At 45.2% G+C, this 18,546-nt stretch overlaps 1 protein-coding gene across 19 annotated transcripts in view; it reads left to right on the forward strand.

Moving 5' to 3' along the window:
• RIPOR1 (RHO family interacting cell polarization regulator 1) overlaps positions 1-18,546 on the forward strand; it is a 96,378-nt gene that overhangs the window by 58,493 nt on the left and 19,339 nt on the right. For 12 of the 19 annotated variants that reach the window (XM_083452440.1, XM_083452430.1, XM_083452438.1 and 9 more), the window contains exons 2-5: positions 11,223-11,349; positions 15,520-15,672; positions 16,438-16,516; positions 17,135-17,158. In XM_083452440.1, the coding sequence (XP_083308566.1) occupies positions 11,249-11,349; positions 15,520-15,672; positions 16,438-16,516; positions 17,135-17,158 (357 nt within the window). In that variant the 5' untranslated portion in view covers positions 11,223-11,248. Of the gene's footprint in view, positions 1-3,380; positions 3,631-3,843; positions 4,303-11,222; positions 11,350-13,083; positions 13,329-15,519; positions 15,673-16,437; positions 16,517-17,134; positions 18,310-18,546 lie in introns of those variants that run through there. The other 7 variants (XM_083452429.1, XM_083452439.1, XM_083452442.1 and 4 more) reach the window with 7 other exon arrangements.

An 18,546-nucleotide genomic window follows, 5' to 3' on the forward strand; every position in this document is an offset into this window, starting at 1 on the left:
GTAAGCAAGCAAGTGAGTGAGGGAGCCCAGCTAGTCAATATGCCAGCCCTTACTGTTGGGAATGGACAGACAAGTCCCAGGCCCCTGTGGGGCAGTGTGAGGAGGCACCTCTCTTTGGAGCAGGGGGTCAGCTCAGAGACCAGGCGTGGCAGCTGCCCGGAGAACTTGCAAGGAGAGGAGGCTAAGGGAACACTCCATAAGGGAGGGTGTTCAAAAAAGAGTGAGAGGCTGCCAGCTCTGGAGGCAAGGGGTGACATAACTGGGCTCCTGAGCCCCACAGGGGTGCCACAGAAAGAATGTAGTTGCTTAAGGGAGCCATGGACTCAAAAAGGTTGAAAACCTCAGAGCTAATGGCTTCCTTAGTGTGTCTATCAGTGAACTCATAGCTGAATAGGGATTAGAGGTCACTTCTTCCATCTCCAAATAGAACAGACTCAAGAACTCTGCAGCGTCTGGAGAAGTGAACTCTGCAGAGAACAGCTTCAGTTATCACAAGTTCTTGTTTGGTGTGGCAGGAAGAGCCCTTCCCAAGCGTCTTAGCTTTGCACACCCTCCTTTGAGATGCTTGACGGGTAAGCAACCACTTCCTCCAATTGTTGTCGCTCTTCCTTTTCCCAGTCGCCCTTTTCTTGCATGCCCTTTCATTAACCCGTAAGCATCTTGACTTTGCTTGACATGAAGATACCTCACACATGTTCCTTAAAATTATAGCTACCCTCTGCTAAACAGAGAATTGCCTTTTCCTTCCAAAGTCTTTCCCCATTTCTGTGGTTTGCTTTTATCAGTGATGCCATCACTCCAAAATGCTTCTAGAAACAGGAAACCAAACTTTTGTGATGGCCATCCACAGTCAGTGCAGATGTGCACAAAATCTCCATGTGCACTTCCCAGAATGTGGATTTCTTTTGTTTCAGTTTCAGTCAGAGACTGCAGATGAATAGTTGTGGGGGGGAAGCTGGAGTTCATGACAATGAAGACAGGAGGAATGTCGTGCTGGACTGCGACTCCCTTCAGCCCCAGCAACGTGGTCAGTGGTTAGGGATTCATGGAGTTGTACTTGAAGGACCCCTGTGTCCCTGGTTCTGCTTTAAAGGAAATGTGACCATTCACTGAGAGTGCATGTTTACTTCACCCAAACCCTCAATTATTTTCAGCCTCCCATTTCTCCCTCTTGGGGCCAATGGAGGGTGGAGTGTGTCTGCTCAACTCTTTTTCTGGGTGCTGCCTTATTTTACTGCATGCATGTAAGGCTCCAAGAGCTTGGAAAGGGAAGCCCTGGGCGTGGGTGGAAATATGGCTCAGTGCTTTTGTAGTGCCATTTCTCATCTATTTGCTTAGAGTCAATCATTCCGTCATAGAAACCTTTGCTCAGACAGACAAAAAATTAAAATTCTGAGTGAGTCACAATGCACTTGGATTAAGTCAAGAGTTTGTGACTCATTTCTTGACTTAGCAAAAACGTCGCCATGTTTTGTGAGCTGCTAGAGCAGCTTGCTCCATCCTAGAGCCTGGAGAGCCGGCAGCTGAATTTGGAACAGGCTGTTTTGTGTGTCTTTGGACTGTAAAGCAGGATAAATATAAATCTCATCTAATCTGTTCCTCCTTTTCTTATTATACAAACACACTGCCTGTTTGTTGGGGTGACTCCTGTTGGCCATCTGAGGGCTTGTACAAAATACAATCACTTTGTGGACCTGTGTTAAATCTATGCACATAGTGGAATGGGATGGTACAGTCCTGAAATGGGAAAATGGACTGTACCACTTCAGTCTGAAGGGGAGGGTCACTTTTTCTATACTCTCATGTTAGCACCTTTATCCCTGGAATGCTTTGGGGAAGGGGCTTTGCTTTTTGTTTCCTTACAGGAGTTGTTAAACGGTAGCCAGCTAAAACTAGTAAGGGAATTTAGGGAAGCCACAATTTCTGTTGTTTCCCCTGCCCCCTTTGACTACTGTTTTTTACAAGTTTGGTTGCTCTGGTAGAAATCTGTTTCCTTGGCATGTGACCCTGTAAATCACAAGTCCACCTCTATTTTTTAGTTAAAAACCATTTTCGGTAGAGTGCGTATGTGTGTCTATGCATTCATATCTAATACTCAGGAATTCTTTTTTCTTATTATTTAAAATATTTCTATTTTGCCTCCACTAAAATGTTCAGGCAGCTCATGCAATACAGACAAATCAAAGCAAGCCAAGTGTTGGTAAACATACCTTGTTTGTTTTACTGCCTTCATTAAGAAAGATGCTATTTGTCACACCCAAGGTTTTGTTTGCACCCCTTAAGGAACATGTTTTCTAGACTGAGCAGACATTAGGGTTGTATCCAATATTAATTCTATTTTGAGTAGATGCACTGGAATTAGTGCATGTGACTAACTTAGGTCCATTAATTTCAATGGGTCTGCTTTGATTTTAACTTACCGGTAGTTGGATGCAATCAAATCCTCTGTCCTGCTGGCAGGGAGTCCTTGTTAGTTTCTCCATCAGTTGCAACTAAAAAACAGGATGGTTCGGCATGCTAGCACCATGAGTGAGGAGATATCAATGGAATTCCAACAGGTTTCCTGTTCTCACTGTCTCAGTGTTAAACACACAAGCTGACTTTCTCTCCATTAGGCTGTTGTTGCTGCTCAGGGCCAGCCCAACCTATTTTGTTGCCTGAGGTTAAGGACAAGATGGTGCCCCTTCCCAGGTCCATGTACAGAAGTCAGCTAGACAGCCAGTTGAATCTTACTTAAACACTGGTAACAGGGCAGTGCCCTCATCCCACCACATCTGAGGGTAGAAGGCTAGTTTAGGGGCCCAGGGCAGGCAGGGTCCTTCAACACCTCCCCACCCCTCAGCATCTGCCGCCACAGGTGACCTCCTGGTAGGGCTGACCCTGCTGCCTCCACTGGCCTCCTTTGTCCAAGCTTTAGAGAATGATGTTGACGATGGCAGTGCCAACCAGCCTGCCTCTTAAAGGGTTGTTCCACTCTTCCGCCATCTAATCTTGGGTTACATCTGATGTAAAAAGCATGCTGATGAGCAGGATGAAAATGTTAATCTCTTGTAAAATAGGAAGGACACAAGCATGAGGTCTGCGTCTAGCAAAACTCCCAAGATCTTATAAATGCATTTTATGTTTGGGTCAGACCTTTGGGGCATGATAAAAAGTATGTGTTTTCTTTTGCTTTTCTGTCCATTTCCTGTTTTGAACACAGAAGTAGGAAACTCTGATCATAGTGGCCCAAAGTACCAGCTTCATTCCTTCCTGCTGCAGGTCTCTGTTGCAAGCCCTATTCCTGTGGGGATTTGCTCACCTGTTCTTAGCCTGCCTGCCAGAGGCACCTCCTAGACTCCCCGCCTCTGCTGTCGGCAGTACCAGTTGCTGATTATCTTTGAAATGTTAGGAATGCAAGAGTGGAGCCCAGCCCCTCGGGGAAAGCACTGGGAAACATCCTGCTTGCTGTATGATGTGTCCGCTCCGGATTCCAAATACTTTCCTAAGCTTCGAAGAGTTGGGTAAAGCGGGTGCACACCTAGACTTCAACCCCTTCAGGGTGAGCTGGCTGTCTTTCAGCTTCCATCTCCTGTGGCCCCAAGGGTTTCGGCAGTATTTCCAGCACCTCATGTTAACCTTGTAGAACAGGTAAGTTCCTGGGACTGGCATTTCTTCTCTGCCTGGCACCTAAAAGGGCTCAGCTTCTATGCTTCTCCACAAAGGCTCTGCATGTGAAGGTCAGCTCCCAGTTTTGTCACCTGCTTTGCTCTTGGCAATAGTACCCTTGCACTGACCAGATGAGGGCACCCTCCCAGTTCTGTAGTGGGCCAACTGGCTAAATCGTGCTGACCTGGCAGGAGCACCTGTTGCCTCATCATCCTTGCTTGCAGTCCATAAAGACCCTCTGAGTTCAGTGGGGGTGGCAGGGCAGGGCTCCCTTGGTGATCTGATTAAATGGCTCCAACAGAGAGGGTAATCCGCTAAGGTCCTACTTGGATTACAGCTCCTTCGTAATGAGTTTAATTGGGCCACTGTTGTCCTAGAAACGGGACCGTTGGAGTAGCAATCATAGGGCTAGCTCCTGAATCTCATACTGCCTGGGTCTTGAGCTGTGCAGGTGGGAGGGAGCCCAATGTGAGCGGCCTCACTCCTAACTCCTGGGATGCTACTCCGAAATGTTTGTGACAGAGGATCAACCATGGAGGATTTGGATGTTGTGACGGAGATCTTTGGTGGGGGAAAGGCTCTGGCTCCCATTGGCTGGTTGCTGATGCTGACTTTCTTGGATTGGCTATTGTTCAGGTCTGTGTAGCTTTTGGGGTAAGTGAGAAGAACCCTGCCTGTTATCACTAGCAGATAAGCTGTTAGCTGGGTGACAAAGCTATGGATCATGAGTACGGTGACCTTGCAGTTAGTTTGTACCATTGCTGTCTTATTTCCTCTTCCTCCCACTGATCAGCATTCATAAAGAACGCAGATAGATGTAATGCAAAATCGTTCTTAAAATCCATCTTCTGGGTGGGTCAGTTATGCTAGTATTTTCACAAGCTTCTGAGTTCCACAGGGCTCCTCTCCTGCCATAAAGAACTGGGGGTTTTGTATTCATTCCTCCATGACTGTTTACTACGACTTTCCAGCTCCAAAGTAGCATTCTCCTGGAAGTGTGTGTGGGGGGGGGCTGAATCAATAACATTTGTCTGTTGTTAATGGTGTTCGTAACTGTGCCTTGTTCCAACTCTGGAATGGAAAGTGTTTTGTGATTTGTCCCACGCAGGGCAGGCTCCTTGTTCTGTTTCTGCTGTAGTCTCACCAAGTGCCAAATAACGATGCCAGTTCTGCTAGTGTATGAATGAACTCCGTATATGTTTCCCCTTCTTTGTCACTGCTCAGCCACCTTCTTTCCCCTTCCCCTAATTAGCCAATCAAGATGCAAAAAAGGTGAAAGCGTTCTCAAAAGAGGAGCAAAGAAAAACAAAAAAGTCACATAAAAGAGTTACCCTCTTAATTAGATAATACGATTGACACATTACACACTGGTGTTGATAACTGTATATCATATTGCAAGACTAACATCAACCAGCATTAAATTCAGAACTGAGAGAAGCTGAATTTTGTGACCTCTGGATAACTAGCAAGATCAAATGAATAATTCCCAACAACAGTAGTTTTGGGGGCTGGATATTATTCCATGCAATGTTTTAAGTCTCTGAAATAATATCAGATGTATTTTAGTCCCTTTTAGTAGTGGTATGCTTTATTTTGTTGGGTTCTTTTCTTGGTTGAAGCTAGCCTACAAATATAATATGGTGATCTCCTTGTTTTTGTGTAGTGAAATCAATTCCCATCTTCACACAGTCATATTCTCAACTGAGAATAGAAATACCATGTGCAAACCCTCACATGGTTTAATACAGTGCTATCTTTCTCGAAAAAGAAGTGCCAGAACTCACCATGAACACCTCCCTTGTTCTCTTATAAGGGAAATGGTGCCTACCTGAGAGGTGCCGAAACTGAGTTCCAGCTGAAAAAAGCACTGGATTTATATATATGTTGTGATTCTGAGGGAGCATATAAAAAACACAGCATCAGTGTTGGCTTCAGAATCCAGATTTTTATGAAGCTCTGATTTTCCTTTTAAATAGAAAGCCTAGCTCTTACATTTGTCAATATGTTCACAAGTGTGTGAACTTTTCAGTATCCTACATAGCTGCTCTTCTCCCTGCCAGCAAAGCCAGATTAAACAATGCAAAATATATTATAAAAAATACGTCAGTCACAATTCATTTGCATAAAATTCAGCTTCTCTTAGTACAAAAGTAAGTGTATGTGTGTGGTGGTATGTATGCCTGGATTTCCAGAGTGCTAGAAGAGAGCAAGCAGTTATTGAGAGACCAGAGCACCAAATAAACCAATTACGAAAAGAACCACCAGCTCTGATCTTTGAGCGTTGTGATTGCATGGCACTTTATCCTTGCCCATCTGTTCAGTGCTGTCTGCATGTTGGCAAGTTCTAGTCCTACGCAGGAGGCAGTCCTGGAAGGGGCTGAAGATACTGCAGCTTGAGGAATAATGTTTAAGTGCAGTGAGAGGAGCGTAGTTGGAGATGGCTGGCTGCTTCCTTCTCACAAACTGAACTTCAACTTCTTTGGGTCTGAGTTCTCTGCACAGAATGAGAGGATCTGTCTTTAGAGGTGGTGGGAATGTTTTCTCTGACAGGTATCCAATTCGGGCAAACAGCACACTCATTACCTTCCCCCAGAGAAGGTTTGGCCTCTTCCTCCTCCCGCCATGTCAAGTCTCAGACTTTTAGTGTAAGCTTCAGCTCTTAATGTTCCCACCCATGTTGGAAAGGGTGCTCTGAGGAAATCATGAGCAGCTGTGATGCTTTCGCATTTTGTCCTCAAGAGAGAGGTTGTTAAGGACCTGACTGAGATTCGGGTTTGAAGGACTGTGATTGTATTGCGTACACCGTTGGACCAGGTAGACCTGGGCTGAAATCATCCATGAAGCTCACTGGCCGACTGAGTCAAAATCTCTGCGTACTTACCTCACCAGTCTGTTGTGAGCACAAAATGAGAAGATGGGGACACATAGCATATATTCAACCTTGTGTGATGGTTGGGATAGAAATGTGATACTTTTTAAAAAAGGCTTTCCTGAGTTTTTCCTGGTTTGCACTGTGGGGTGGTAGGTTGGCTCTGAGTCCTGTTTTGCCTCATTCTGCCACATGTGTAGTTGAGCACTGAGATGAGAGCATGAACTGTACCATTTCAGAGTTCAGGGAGTGGACCACATTTTTATGTGGAAAACATCCTCCAAGTGACCACCAACACATGAGTCCTTTTAGACCCGGAACAGGGCAGGCTTATTCATGCATGGGTGCTAGGAATGGAACCCCCACACAAAATGGTCACTGCCTGTATAACAGCTTGCTGATAGGGCAAGAATCTTTTCTTCTTGCTGTGGCAGGTTCCTCCTCACCTCTCTTTGAAGGGTGGGTTTTTATTTGGGGAGTGTAATATACTCTATCTTCATTCTAAATTAGTACAGTCAGCTATACCATCTCATACTACTGCCTGTGTTGACAGGTCCAAGTTGTCTCCTGTCAAACCGTGTAAGGGAAAGGAGATGTTTCTTGGGCTGGAGCTTGACATGTGCTCCTCTTGTGTTGAGACAGGCCTCAATGGTTGATTCATCCCTTTCTGTGTAAAGGACATTCATTCATTCATTCATTCACTATGTCTAAACTGCAGCTTCACCCAGACATGGATTCCAGAAAAATTTACATAAAAACTGCAAATATCACTACAATATTAAAAATAAACAATAAAAATCAGAGCAGTATAATAAAACAACAGAGGTTGTAACCAAAGAAGTATTCAGCCACCTAAAACCATACTGTAATTTTTTTAAAGACTGAACAGTTTAAAAAATATATATTAATCTGGCACTGAAAAAAGTACAATGCTGGTGATAGTCTTGGCCTCTTTAGAAGGAGATCCCAAAGCTAGAGGCTTGTGTTTAGGCCCTGACGACTCCTTGACTCTGCCTGCAAGTTGGTGGCAATTGCTTGGTCAAGCAGCTGGTATCTGAAGGGCACTGAGTTCTTCTGAGATCCTTTGGGCCTAGAAGAGCTTGACAGTGTGAACTGAGAGACTGCCTGGCAGACTCTGTAGGGCAGAGCTTTCCAAACTTTTCATGTCGGTGACACACTTTTTAGACATGCATCATTTTGCAACACAGTAATTCAGTTTTACTAGCAAACCAGAGGTTAAACTAACCTCTTTGCAGCCCTGGGAAGAGTGCGGGGAGCGTTCGCACAACAACACACCTACACATTGCAGCCAACACACTAACGTGTCATGACACACTTTTGAAAATTCTGCTGTAGGGTATAAGTACAGTGGTACCTCGGGTTACAGACGCTTCAGGTTACAGACTCTGCTAACCCAGAAATAGTACCTCGGGTTAAGAACTTTGCTTCAGGATGAGAACAGAAATTGTGCAGCGGCAGGAGGAAGCCCCATTAGCTAAAGTGATTAAGAACAGTTTCAGGTTAAGAACGGACCTCCAGAACGAATTAAGTTCTTAACCCAAGGTATCACTGTAGTCCCTCCCTTGTGATGTGGAGGGTGATGCCTGCCAGGGCTGGAGGCCAGGTGTATCAAAGGCACAGATCAGGGGTGGGAAACCTAAGGTCTGCTGGAATGCATCCTTGCATTCTGATGACTCCTGCTTGCCTGGACGGATGATAGAGAACTGTGCGTCATTGTGTGTGGAAACTAGCTTACTGTACAAAGGTAAAAGTTAACATTCATTGGCCCACCACTTCTGCCTCTGTCCCTGCCCACCATTGGCATGTGGTTCCTGTAAGGCTGCTTAGAAGGGAACGTAGTCCTCAGGCTGAAAAGTTTTCCCCACCCTTGCCATAGATCAACACAATGCGCCATGAGAACTGAGAGCAAAAAAAATGGTCACATTGCAAGGGTCTGAGGAGAACCAGGCCCAGTTTGGTCCCCAGAGAAATGTGTTGTGATACATGTTTCCTTTATTTATAAAAAAAACTTTTATACCAGTTTTCAGCCCTAGCACACACACGCACCCTAGCAGTGTGCAAGAAAAGAAAATACCGGTTTAAACAATAACAGAATTAAAACTGAATGTTAAACATGACATTTAAAAAGTAGGAAGAATGAATCAAAACCTTCAATCTCAATAAAGGCAGGAGCCAAGTGGAAAATAAACATTTTTGTTGCTCAACCTAAAAGCCATCAGGGCTGTGGCCTAAGAATCACTGGACAAGGTGAATTGATGCCCTCATCTCAGGCCATGATAGTTTCTTGCTCCTAGCAAGAACATTTTAATAATTCTCCCTAGAAGAAATCAGAAGTCAACGAAGATTTATCTTTCTAGTCTATAGAAAGCAGCACAACAACCTGCTAAAAATCAATGGATGGAGAAGAATTGGAAATTTGCAAGTCAAACTGGCTAGGGATGCAACTCTGAATATCAATCCAATGGCAATCCAGTCCCCTTTTATTATATTGCAGCTCTTTTCCAAAGGAAGGAAGTGTATGTGGGTGCCTGCCAAATAGAAGTACATGTGTATGTTTTTACTCTCTAATGGTGTTGTTGTTCTATGAGATCCAAGCCTGGGTTGAGATTTTAATTTCTCCAGGTCCAGATACATAGTTCTATCCTCAGGTTTCCTCCCCTCCTATTGGTAAATTCTTGAAAATCTGAGTTAATGGTCTTAAACCTGAGCCACTCCTACCTAAGCAAATGACATTCCAAAGCATTCTGTTTAGTTTCATTCCAGACACTAGAAATAGTTCCCTGAGGGTCAGGAGACAAGGGACCATTGCCTCTTGTCCTCAACAAGCTATGAAATTGGATGTAGTGGGCTCTCTGATCTTGGCAGATCTTGGTTTATATAAATATGCCAGTCCTTCGAGGTGCAACAAGACTGTGTGTTTTCTGCAGCACACACAGCTCACCCTCTGGAATTTTGGCATAATTTGGGGTGCCACCTTTGGCTAAGAATGTGGTTTATAAATATTTAAATAAATGTGCAGGAAACAAGATTGATTGGGGATTTCTAAAGGCTGTTGTGTACAGAAAATAGCCAGCTGGAGTGTGGGGCAGTTCTGTGTATTCCCTCCTCTGCCCCCCCCCCTTTTTTTTGCCTTTCAGGCGCTCTTTCACTAAACCACAAATGATTAACATATGTGAATAGGTAGGCTGGTGACATTTGTAATTGATTTACAAAGCTCCACTAAAAATCCCCAAGGTGAACACTTGCAACAAGAGATGGGTTTCCTCTCGGAAGTGAGGAACTTTGTTTAGCCTGAGGGCCACATTCCACCATGGGTGAACTTCTGGGGGCCATGTGCTGGCGGAGAAAGTTAGTGGAACAAAGGATGTGACTCTTACCTTTGTACAGCAATTTGCATTTCAGCTACAAAAAAAGCCAGAGGTTTCTACATATTCAGCCCCAAACACATGAAACACATCTCCATCCAGAATCCAGGCAAGCCAGAGGTATTATCACAGTTCAAGTACACATTCCAGCCAGATGAAAGCACTCAAGGGCATAGGGCATTCCAGTGTGGGGCTTGACAAGCCTAAGAAGTCATATTTGGCCCACAGGCCAGAGTTTCCTCACCTCTGCCTTAAAAATCAAGCATGGCCCTTTTGTACAACTGTATTAGTTCTCCTGTAAACAGCAAGCGAGTGATTGTGAAGGAAGGACACTTAGACAGCCAATTCTGGAGAGACTGTTGCTTCCGGCATGTGGACAATAGGGCAACACCTTGACTTTTGCCCTCTACTCTTGTGTTTGATATGGGACAATGCCTCCTCTCAAAAATAAGACCTGGTCTGAAGGATCTAGAACAGAGGGAAGGCAGTCTTGTCTGTTTATTCCCATGGTAGATTCATCGAGTGGGATAGCACTTGGGGCAGGGATGGGGAACCTGTGGCCCTTCACATGTTGTTGGACTCCAGCTCCCATCAACCCCAGACAACATGGTCCGCGATGATGCGAATTGTCCAGCAACATCTGGAGGCTTGCAGGTTCTTCAGCCCTGACTTGGGGGGAGGCTGTGGGGGTGTCAATTGACTCGGCAGATGTGAGTGGAGAAGTGGTATAGGCAAGGTCCTACTGCTTCCAAAAACAGTGGACTGGCCTCCCAGTACATCACCCTCCACTGTACTAACCTGGTGTTGCTATACTTGGTGGAAGAGTAAGAAATTGCCAGCAGCTCCAGTTTAAAGGAATGCAGTAGATATCAGGCCTTGGCCATTGCCGGTCATAATAAAATCATAACTATGTGTCTGACTTGGTACAAGGCAGATTTGTGTGTTTGATATTCCAGGTTGTGTTTTAGCAAATGGAGATTGAGGAATGAGCTACACAGGAGCCCTTTGCAAGGCAGCTGGGTTATGAGCCTCCCTTACTGGATCATAACTTTGATCCTTCTCTTCATTTTCTGAGATGTTGTAGCTCAGCTAAGTCTATTGTTTTTGTGTATCATTGTAATTAGGGTGTCGCTTTTTATAAACTTATGACTCAGTAGTTGTTTTGGTTACATTTAAAAAGTGCTTTTCCCACAGTCATTCCACCTCCTGCAGCTTTGATTCCCTCCTCCCTCTCCTCTCCCTGTACATTGCTCCCTGACATGGTTCCTTTAGCTCCCCCACTTTGTCCTTGATGCCATGCTCTTCTGTTCTCTCCACAGGGCGTCCCTCCAGGTGGAGCTCGACGATGTCACTCTCCGTGCGGCCCCAGCGGCGCAGCCTGGTGGTCAGGATCAATAGGAGCCAATCGTTCGCTGGCGTCAACTCCACTCAGGACAAATCTTTCAGGTAGGCCCAGAAGAAGCTTCCTTGGTGGAAATGGGAGTTGGAGCATGCAGAGAACAAGGTGAATGGTGGTGTGTGATGCTTAAATGGCTAATTGCCTTCCCATTCCACCCAGGACTGAGAGTCATGCTGCTGTACTTACATTTTAATTTATTGTGCATAATGTATTTTGTTTCAGCTAGTTATAGGGGAAGGGCTAGAATATGCAAAATGATCCAATCCCCTGGCAACTGGATGTCTTGCTCAGCCTCCCCTCAAATCTCCTGAGGTACTGCTGCTGACCACATGTTCTTAAGCTTCATTCCCATCAGGACATGAAATACTTACTTTAAAATAACAAAGCTGAAATGCACACAGCTTTGTTCATAACATAGGACATTACTTCAGCAAGAACAGTGGCTGGCTTCTTATTCGCTCACTGCCTTTGCTCCAGAGATGCTTCAGGAAGCACCCCTGCCTATATAAATTGCCGTAATTATTCCCTATGTTGTTTGTTTGTTTATTTAAGACATCCACATACCACTTAATTATTTGAATTTCTAAGTGGTGTACATAAAAAAAATAATCCACAGAAAATAGGACTATAAAAATTGATCATAAAACTGAACACTACCTTAAAATACCTGCTGGAACAGGAAAGTTTTAGTCATGCACTGGAGATTCAGCAAGAAGGTTGTATGTCCCATCCCAGCTGAAAGAAAGTTCCACAGGCTGGGGCCCACTAGATTGAATGCACAGCTTCTAGTAGTTACAAGCTGTGCATATGAGCCATTTCTGATGTTGAGGCTGTGCATCCCCACACTAAGAGGGAGGTATCACCAGGGTTTTGGGAATCCTAAGCTTTTCAGAAGTATAGTTTCTTTCACCATACAGTCAATCTGTGGCCGTATCTGCTGTCTGGATGGCGAGTGCTTCTTAGCATGTGAAAAGGTGGCATTTTCTGAAAGCTGGGTATGGCACTGAAATGCGCAAGGAACCTCACCAGATAGAAGATGCTCCTCTCTGTAGATAGTCACCTTTTCAACCTGTTGGGTGGGGTGATGAGGTGTTGATATGCTTGCCCCATTTTAAGAATGCTTGAAAACTACTTGTTTATCTAGTGAATGCACTCCTAAGACAGTTCTGTGTTTCATTACCACTGGTTTAGAGCGGGAGCAGAATCCCTCGTGGGAGGAAGGAGTAGGATGCAATCTGAGTAACAAGCCAGTCCATAACATAGACACAGCGACCACATGTTAGAAGGCCCTTTATTTCTTCCTGTAGGAACATTTGGCAAGTGGATAATTTTTTCCTTGGCGAACTTGAATATGTGAGGCTGGATTCTTGAAGTACTGACCAAAATGAGCCAGGCTAGATGCAACAAAAATTCCACTTGATGGTGAATGCTCCTGTTTCTGCAGTAATTAAACAGAGGGAAGGCAGGCCTGCAAACAAGTGCCATCAGCCCACCATACTCAGTGCCCTTTTTGCCCATGGGTAGTGCTAGAACATTTAGGTTTAGGTCAGGGTGAGGCGGAAGGCGCAGGAGTGTCAAAATCCATAACATCAGATTTCTTTAATCGCTTCCCCAATGTGTAGAACAATTCTGTAAATCAGTATTTCAAATCAGCAAACATTTTTGCAGCATGGAATTGCTCCAAATATAACATTTCACGTTTCTGCTGGTGATCTTGGAACATCTGTGAAGAAGCAATACCTGTTGGCTTAGCGACGGTTACCATCTCAACACAGAGACTGTTGACATTTGGAATCCTCATTTCTGTCAGTTGCTGTGTTTTGAAAGTTTAGAGCTGATATCAGAATTCCAGCTGTTGGAGTCATTTTGTGTTTCTTACCCTTGAAGGGAGTGGAGTCTACAAAGTACTGTACTGTTGCTTGTGAAGGATCATGGAAAAACCTAAGCCTTTGAAAAGAAGCTACAGGCTTCCTAGTACTTATAGAAGTAAGGTAGCAAGTTATTTCCATGAAAAACAGAGATCTAGGTAGGACTACCATATTAGAGGCTTATTGGGTTGGTTGAAAGATAATATTACTTCATGTTGTACAGTACCAGTGCCTCCCAGTTGGTTTCAGTCTCCTGCTCTGTTCATCTCCTCACCTGCCTCCAAGTCTTTCAAGAGTACCAGTCAGGGGCTGGTGTAAGCCTTTAAGTGCCATAGGCAAAATTTGTATAAAAGCCAATGCTGGATCATGAAGCTGTTGGGCTAAGAACCAATCCTCGGCCATTCTGCTTGGCTCTCTTTCACACCCCAATTCCAACTAGTGCTGGTCTTCAGCTGCTAGCATGCTGCTGCTTATGTCCAGGTTTACTGGGCTTTTCACCCACAACCTACTGTATCTGGGATTCTTTACTATTGCCTGGTCTGTTCCTGGAAAAGACAGCAACTTACTGCTAGAAAGCACACTTTGCGGGCAGAACATCCCAGGTTCAATCCCTGCCATCCCCAGTTGGAGGGATAAAATAGCAGGTGAGGTGGAAGGCTTTTGCCTAGACTGTGGAGAGCTGCCACAGATAAGGGTTGACAGTACCAGATTAAACAGACTTACGGGCTGACCTGCTACGTCAGCTTCCTATGTTCCTTTGCTATCAACACTTGTCCATTCTTCCTTCTTACCTCTGTCAGGAGCAAAAATGTCATGAACGTGATAAGCATGTACTTCCCTACTCGTTATCTGTTACTGCAGAAGACATGCTGTCATGGTCAGCTGTCTAAGGCTTCCTAACAGCAAGGCATCCTTCTTAGTTCCAGTCCTCCATTTTACACATCTCCCAGCAAGATGCACAATTTCTAGACTTGGGACTATTCCTGCAGCACAAGGATGGGGAACTTGTGGCTGTCTGGTTGTTTATGGACTCCAGGTCCCATCAGCCGCGGCCAGAATGGTCAGTGGTCAGGAATGATGGAAGCTGTAGTTCAGTAACATATGGGTGGCTAAGGGTTCCCTGCTCCTGTTGTAGCAATAAAAGATTGACCAGTAACTCCCAAAATAGCATGGGATATTAATCTGGCAGCAAAAATTTGGAGCCTGAATAAAATAATCTATTCTAGGGGGTGCAGGGATCAATTTAACAGTAACAGTCATGCCCATTAAACTAGTCCGTGTTGCTTAGAATCAAATTTAGCACATGTCTGAGAGAAATCAGGGTTTCATTTTAGCTGGAAGAGAAAAGAAGAGGGAATGAAATTCAAGAGTCAGGAGTTCATTGTGATTCTTCAGTTATACGCTAGGGCAAGATGGGGAGTCTTTAGCCTGTGGGCCAAATTTGTCCTGGCGCAGGTTCCAATTTGGCATGCACTATTTCTCTCAAACCATGAACTCCTTCCCCACATCTGACAACATATGTCATGTTAGGTATGGGGCAGGTAGAATCGTGGCTGAATTATGCAGAACTCCATCATGCAGGTGATACCTGCAAAAAGCAGGCTTGGAGTTGTTGCCCATCAGTTGATTAACCCTCCTAATTAGTGGTGCTTCAGAGAATTTGCAAGCCCTGTGTACTGTTTTGAAGTCCTGATGATTGGACAGTTGGGGCACCCTGCTCACCTGCCAGATTTGGCCTGCTAGGATAGGATAAATATGGATCTGGCCCACTGGACAGATCAAGTTCCTTACCCCTATACTAGGGTACATGGAATACTCGAGTGACTCTACCAAAACAATCTGATCTGAGTTGTGACAATACTCAGTCATGTGCACTACTCTTTGAGTAAGGAGCATCTTCCTTAGGATAGCATTTGTGAAGTGCTGCATGCTGTTCCCTGCTGGACATATACTTTAAAGGGTTTAGAACTGCACTTCCAAATGGCATTGTGCAGAGTTGCCGGTGCTCTGTGGTTCTCCCCCTCCCCTTTTGTTCCTGGTAGTCCATATTACAATAGGGGATCCGGTTCATGCAGTCCGAGTGACCCACTTTCAGGGTATAAAGCGTGGGAAAATGATCTTTACTGTGGGTTGGTTTTTAGCATTTTCTGTGCTTTCAGCATTTGCTCTAAGCAGCAGCAGTAGTGTAGAAAGCTTCCTCCTGAATGCATGCATTTTTGTGATAGGTGCTCTGCACTGTGAGTCAAAGCTCTCCCCCCCACATGGGTACACTCACTCCATTGTTTTAAGAGTCAGCCCAGCTCCACGACGTCATGCTTTGCTTGAGGATTTTTATTTTTATTTTTTTAGGAATTTCCCTGCCTTCAGCACCCCAACGGTCTCCAGGAAGTCTGGCTCCAGGGTCAGTAGGATGTTTTCAATGTCCCACAAATCCCCTCCACCCAAGGTGCCCCAGCCGGAGCGACTCGACGAAGTGTACGAAGCACTGAAGAAGGGACTGACGTGAGTGATGCTGTTGCCAGAAGTCCCACCCTCTTAACCTGTGGCTTGGGGTGGAGGTGCCTGTTTCATTGAAAATTGTTTAATGCCATCTTTCTATCACATGTTGATGTTGGAGGCTCCCTAGAATGAATGTTGGAATGCAAACTCACTAGCAGTACAAACCCAACAGTGGTAGATAGAGCCCAGATCTCAAAGGGGTGGGGCGCCAGCTGCCCAGTGATCATAACAAACACTAACCATAACTAACATGCGTATGCCCCAGCCTTTGCCAGCCCAGTGTCCTCCAGATGTTTTGGACTACAACTCCCATCAGCCCCAACCAACTTTCTCAGGCCTCTCCCACCTGTAAAAACTGGCCTGTGGAGGGTGGGATAGTTTTTTGCCCTGCCTCCCTCTATACACATACAGTATAATATTTCTTCCCACACAACAATGCACTACGTGCCTGCATATTCCCTCTCCCCACCAACTCTCCACAAAGTATGTTTGAGTCGGTGAGGGTACATGCAGGCAAATAGCCTAGTATGTTTGCTTAAACCTTAGTCTATACCAGTAGCCTTCTCAGTGAAGCTGGCGAACCGAAAGCTCTGCTGGACACAGCTGAACTGGGCACAGCCTCCTGGGAATCTGGAAGCAAGGATTCTGTTTGGGTCCTTGCTGCCAAGGATAACATCCTGTAGAAGTTTGAATGCTGTCTCCCCATATCTCTTTACTTAAAGGGGAAGAGTCCTGCTGCTTCTGCTTACCCAATTTCTCCCCTAACAGTGCTTATCTGGAGGTGCACCAGCTGGAGCTGGAGAAGCTGAGCACCCAAATCCGCGAGTCCAAGAGGAATTCTCGACTGGTGAGTGGAGGGTTGGTGCCAACTAAAAGCATTCCTGCCCTCAGTGTATGCACTTCATTCTCCCCAGAGTGCAGGACTGGCAATAGTAGAGAGACTGTGACAGGTCAGGGAAGGGAAGGAGCCTTCTGGTACTGTTTGTTTTGGAGCCTTTGTCCTCTCAGTCAGCATTGGCTTCTGCCATGTTTGTAGCCTCTCAACAGTTCTGATCCTGAGGGAGCTTCCCTAGAGCTATGGGGCAGACAACAGTTCTTGGGACACATATACTGTACATGCTTTTTGGGAACAGTTGGTGCTGGCCACCAACTTGAAAATGGTGTTCAACAACTTCATCGGGGAGAAGGATAACAGTAGCAACTGATCTGTGATGAATGGATTTTATATCCCAATATGGGATGCAGTGTGCTACTGAATACAACTTGTTGGTGATCGTAAGCAGGAGAAGTCTACTGCATTCATGTTCTGCTTGTGGTATTACCATAGGCATCTCGCCGGCCACTGTGGGAAACTGGATGTTGGATTAAGTAGGCCTTTGGTCTAATCCAGCAAGGCTCTGTATTCAGCAATCATTTTTTTCTGACCTCTGCCTAACCTTCACCTTCTCCTTGTTTTCTCCTCTAGGGCTTTCTGTACGATCTTGATAAGGTAAGACATGCTGCGAAGGAAATTGTGCTTGCCATGGATTGCGGGTGGGGGAGGGCTTGCCAACCCGTTGAGTTCTGTATCGCTTGGATGCGAGACATTGAAGCTTCTGGGCCTTGGGTTGCATCTCTTATCCCTGCCTTTGCTAGCACAGAAAGTCAAGTTACTTGACTTCAGTGATGCTTCTCTCCTGCTGCTTCTGCTGCTTTCCTTCAGATGTCACTTCCTGAATCCTTTGTTTGGCTGGCCAACTGCCTTAAGAGCCAAACTAGATGTGACACAGGAGTTCTGCATCTCTTTTCACTGGTGTTTCTCTTTAATTTAAAAGCTGCCTTGGAAGTCATAATCAAAAGCATGAGAGGGGAATGAAGGAATGCTTAATCCTGCATTTCTGATCTCTTCAGCTTCTTTCTCAAATGCAGGGGAAGGTATCCTGGGGGTGGGGGAAGAAGCTTGGGGACGTCTGTTTTGAGCTTTGTACAATGGCTATAGACTAAAGAGTCAAGCAGTTTCTCCTGCACCCTGCTGGCCCTTCCTTTGCTCAGACTGGCAGCCTTTGAGGTTGCTTTTGGTTTATAGTGGAGCAGATGATAACTTCCCCACCTTGGAGAGGGGTGGAAAGTGGTTCCAAGACAGGTATTGCTACTTTCATAACAAAAGAGTAGGATCGTCTACAAAAGAGTGGATGTAAACACCCTATCCTGCTCTTTTGCATCTGATAAACAGTTCTTGCAAGACTTTGCATTGTTTCAAAAACATGCAAAACCTGTTTGGTGAGACATGAAGTGAATAAAAGAAATACCATTAGGTAAATACCTTGCGAAATCTCTCTTGAGCCAGTTGCAACTCTCTTATAAAAACTATTTGCCTATCTCCAGCCTGAGGTTAGTCTGTGTATTAGCTGCAGCAGAAACCTCTGGTTGTGGGGCCGGGAGAACATAAAGAAATCAAGCGGGCAGTTTTTTCAGTTTTAACTCAGGCATGCCTTGGCTGAAGCTGCTCTTTTCCAAGAAGTTTCCTTGAGGAACTGAAGGCAAAAATAAAAAAATAAATATGCTAGAAACATAAGGAAAAGGGGTAGTTAATTTATCTTTTAAATAGATAATGAAATCTCAAAATAATAATGATAACGTCAAAATGATGAAGTTTCATAGGTAAAGGTAAAGGTACCCCTGCCCGTACGGGCCAGTCTTGACAGACTCTAGGGTTGTGCGCCCATCTCACTCAAGAGGCCGGGGGCCAGCGCTGTCCGGAGACACTTCCGGGTCACGTGGCCAGCGTGACAAAGCCGCATCTGGCGAGCCAGCGCAGCACACGGAAACGCTGTTTACCTTCCCGCCAGTAAGTGGTCCCTATTTATCTACTTGCACCCGGGGGTGCTTTCGAACTGC

This window comes from Podarcis tiliguerta, assembly GCF_965153285.1.
Source record: "Podarcis tiliguerta genome assembly, chromosome: 8".
Classification (NCBI taxonomy): Eukaryota; Metazoa; Chordata; class Lepidosauria; order Squamata; family Lacertidae; genus Podarcis; species Podarcis tiliguerta.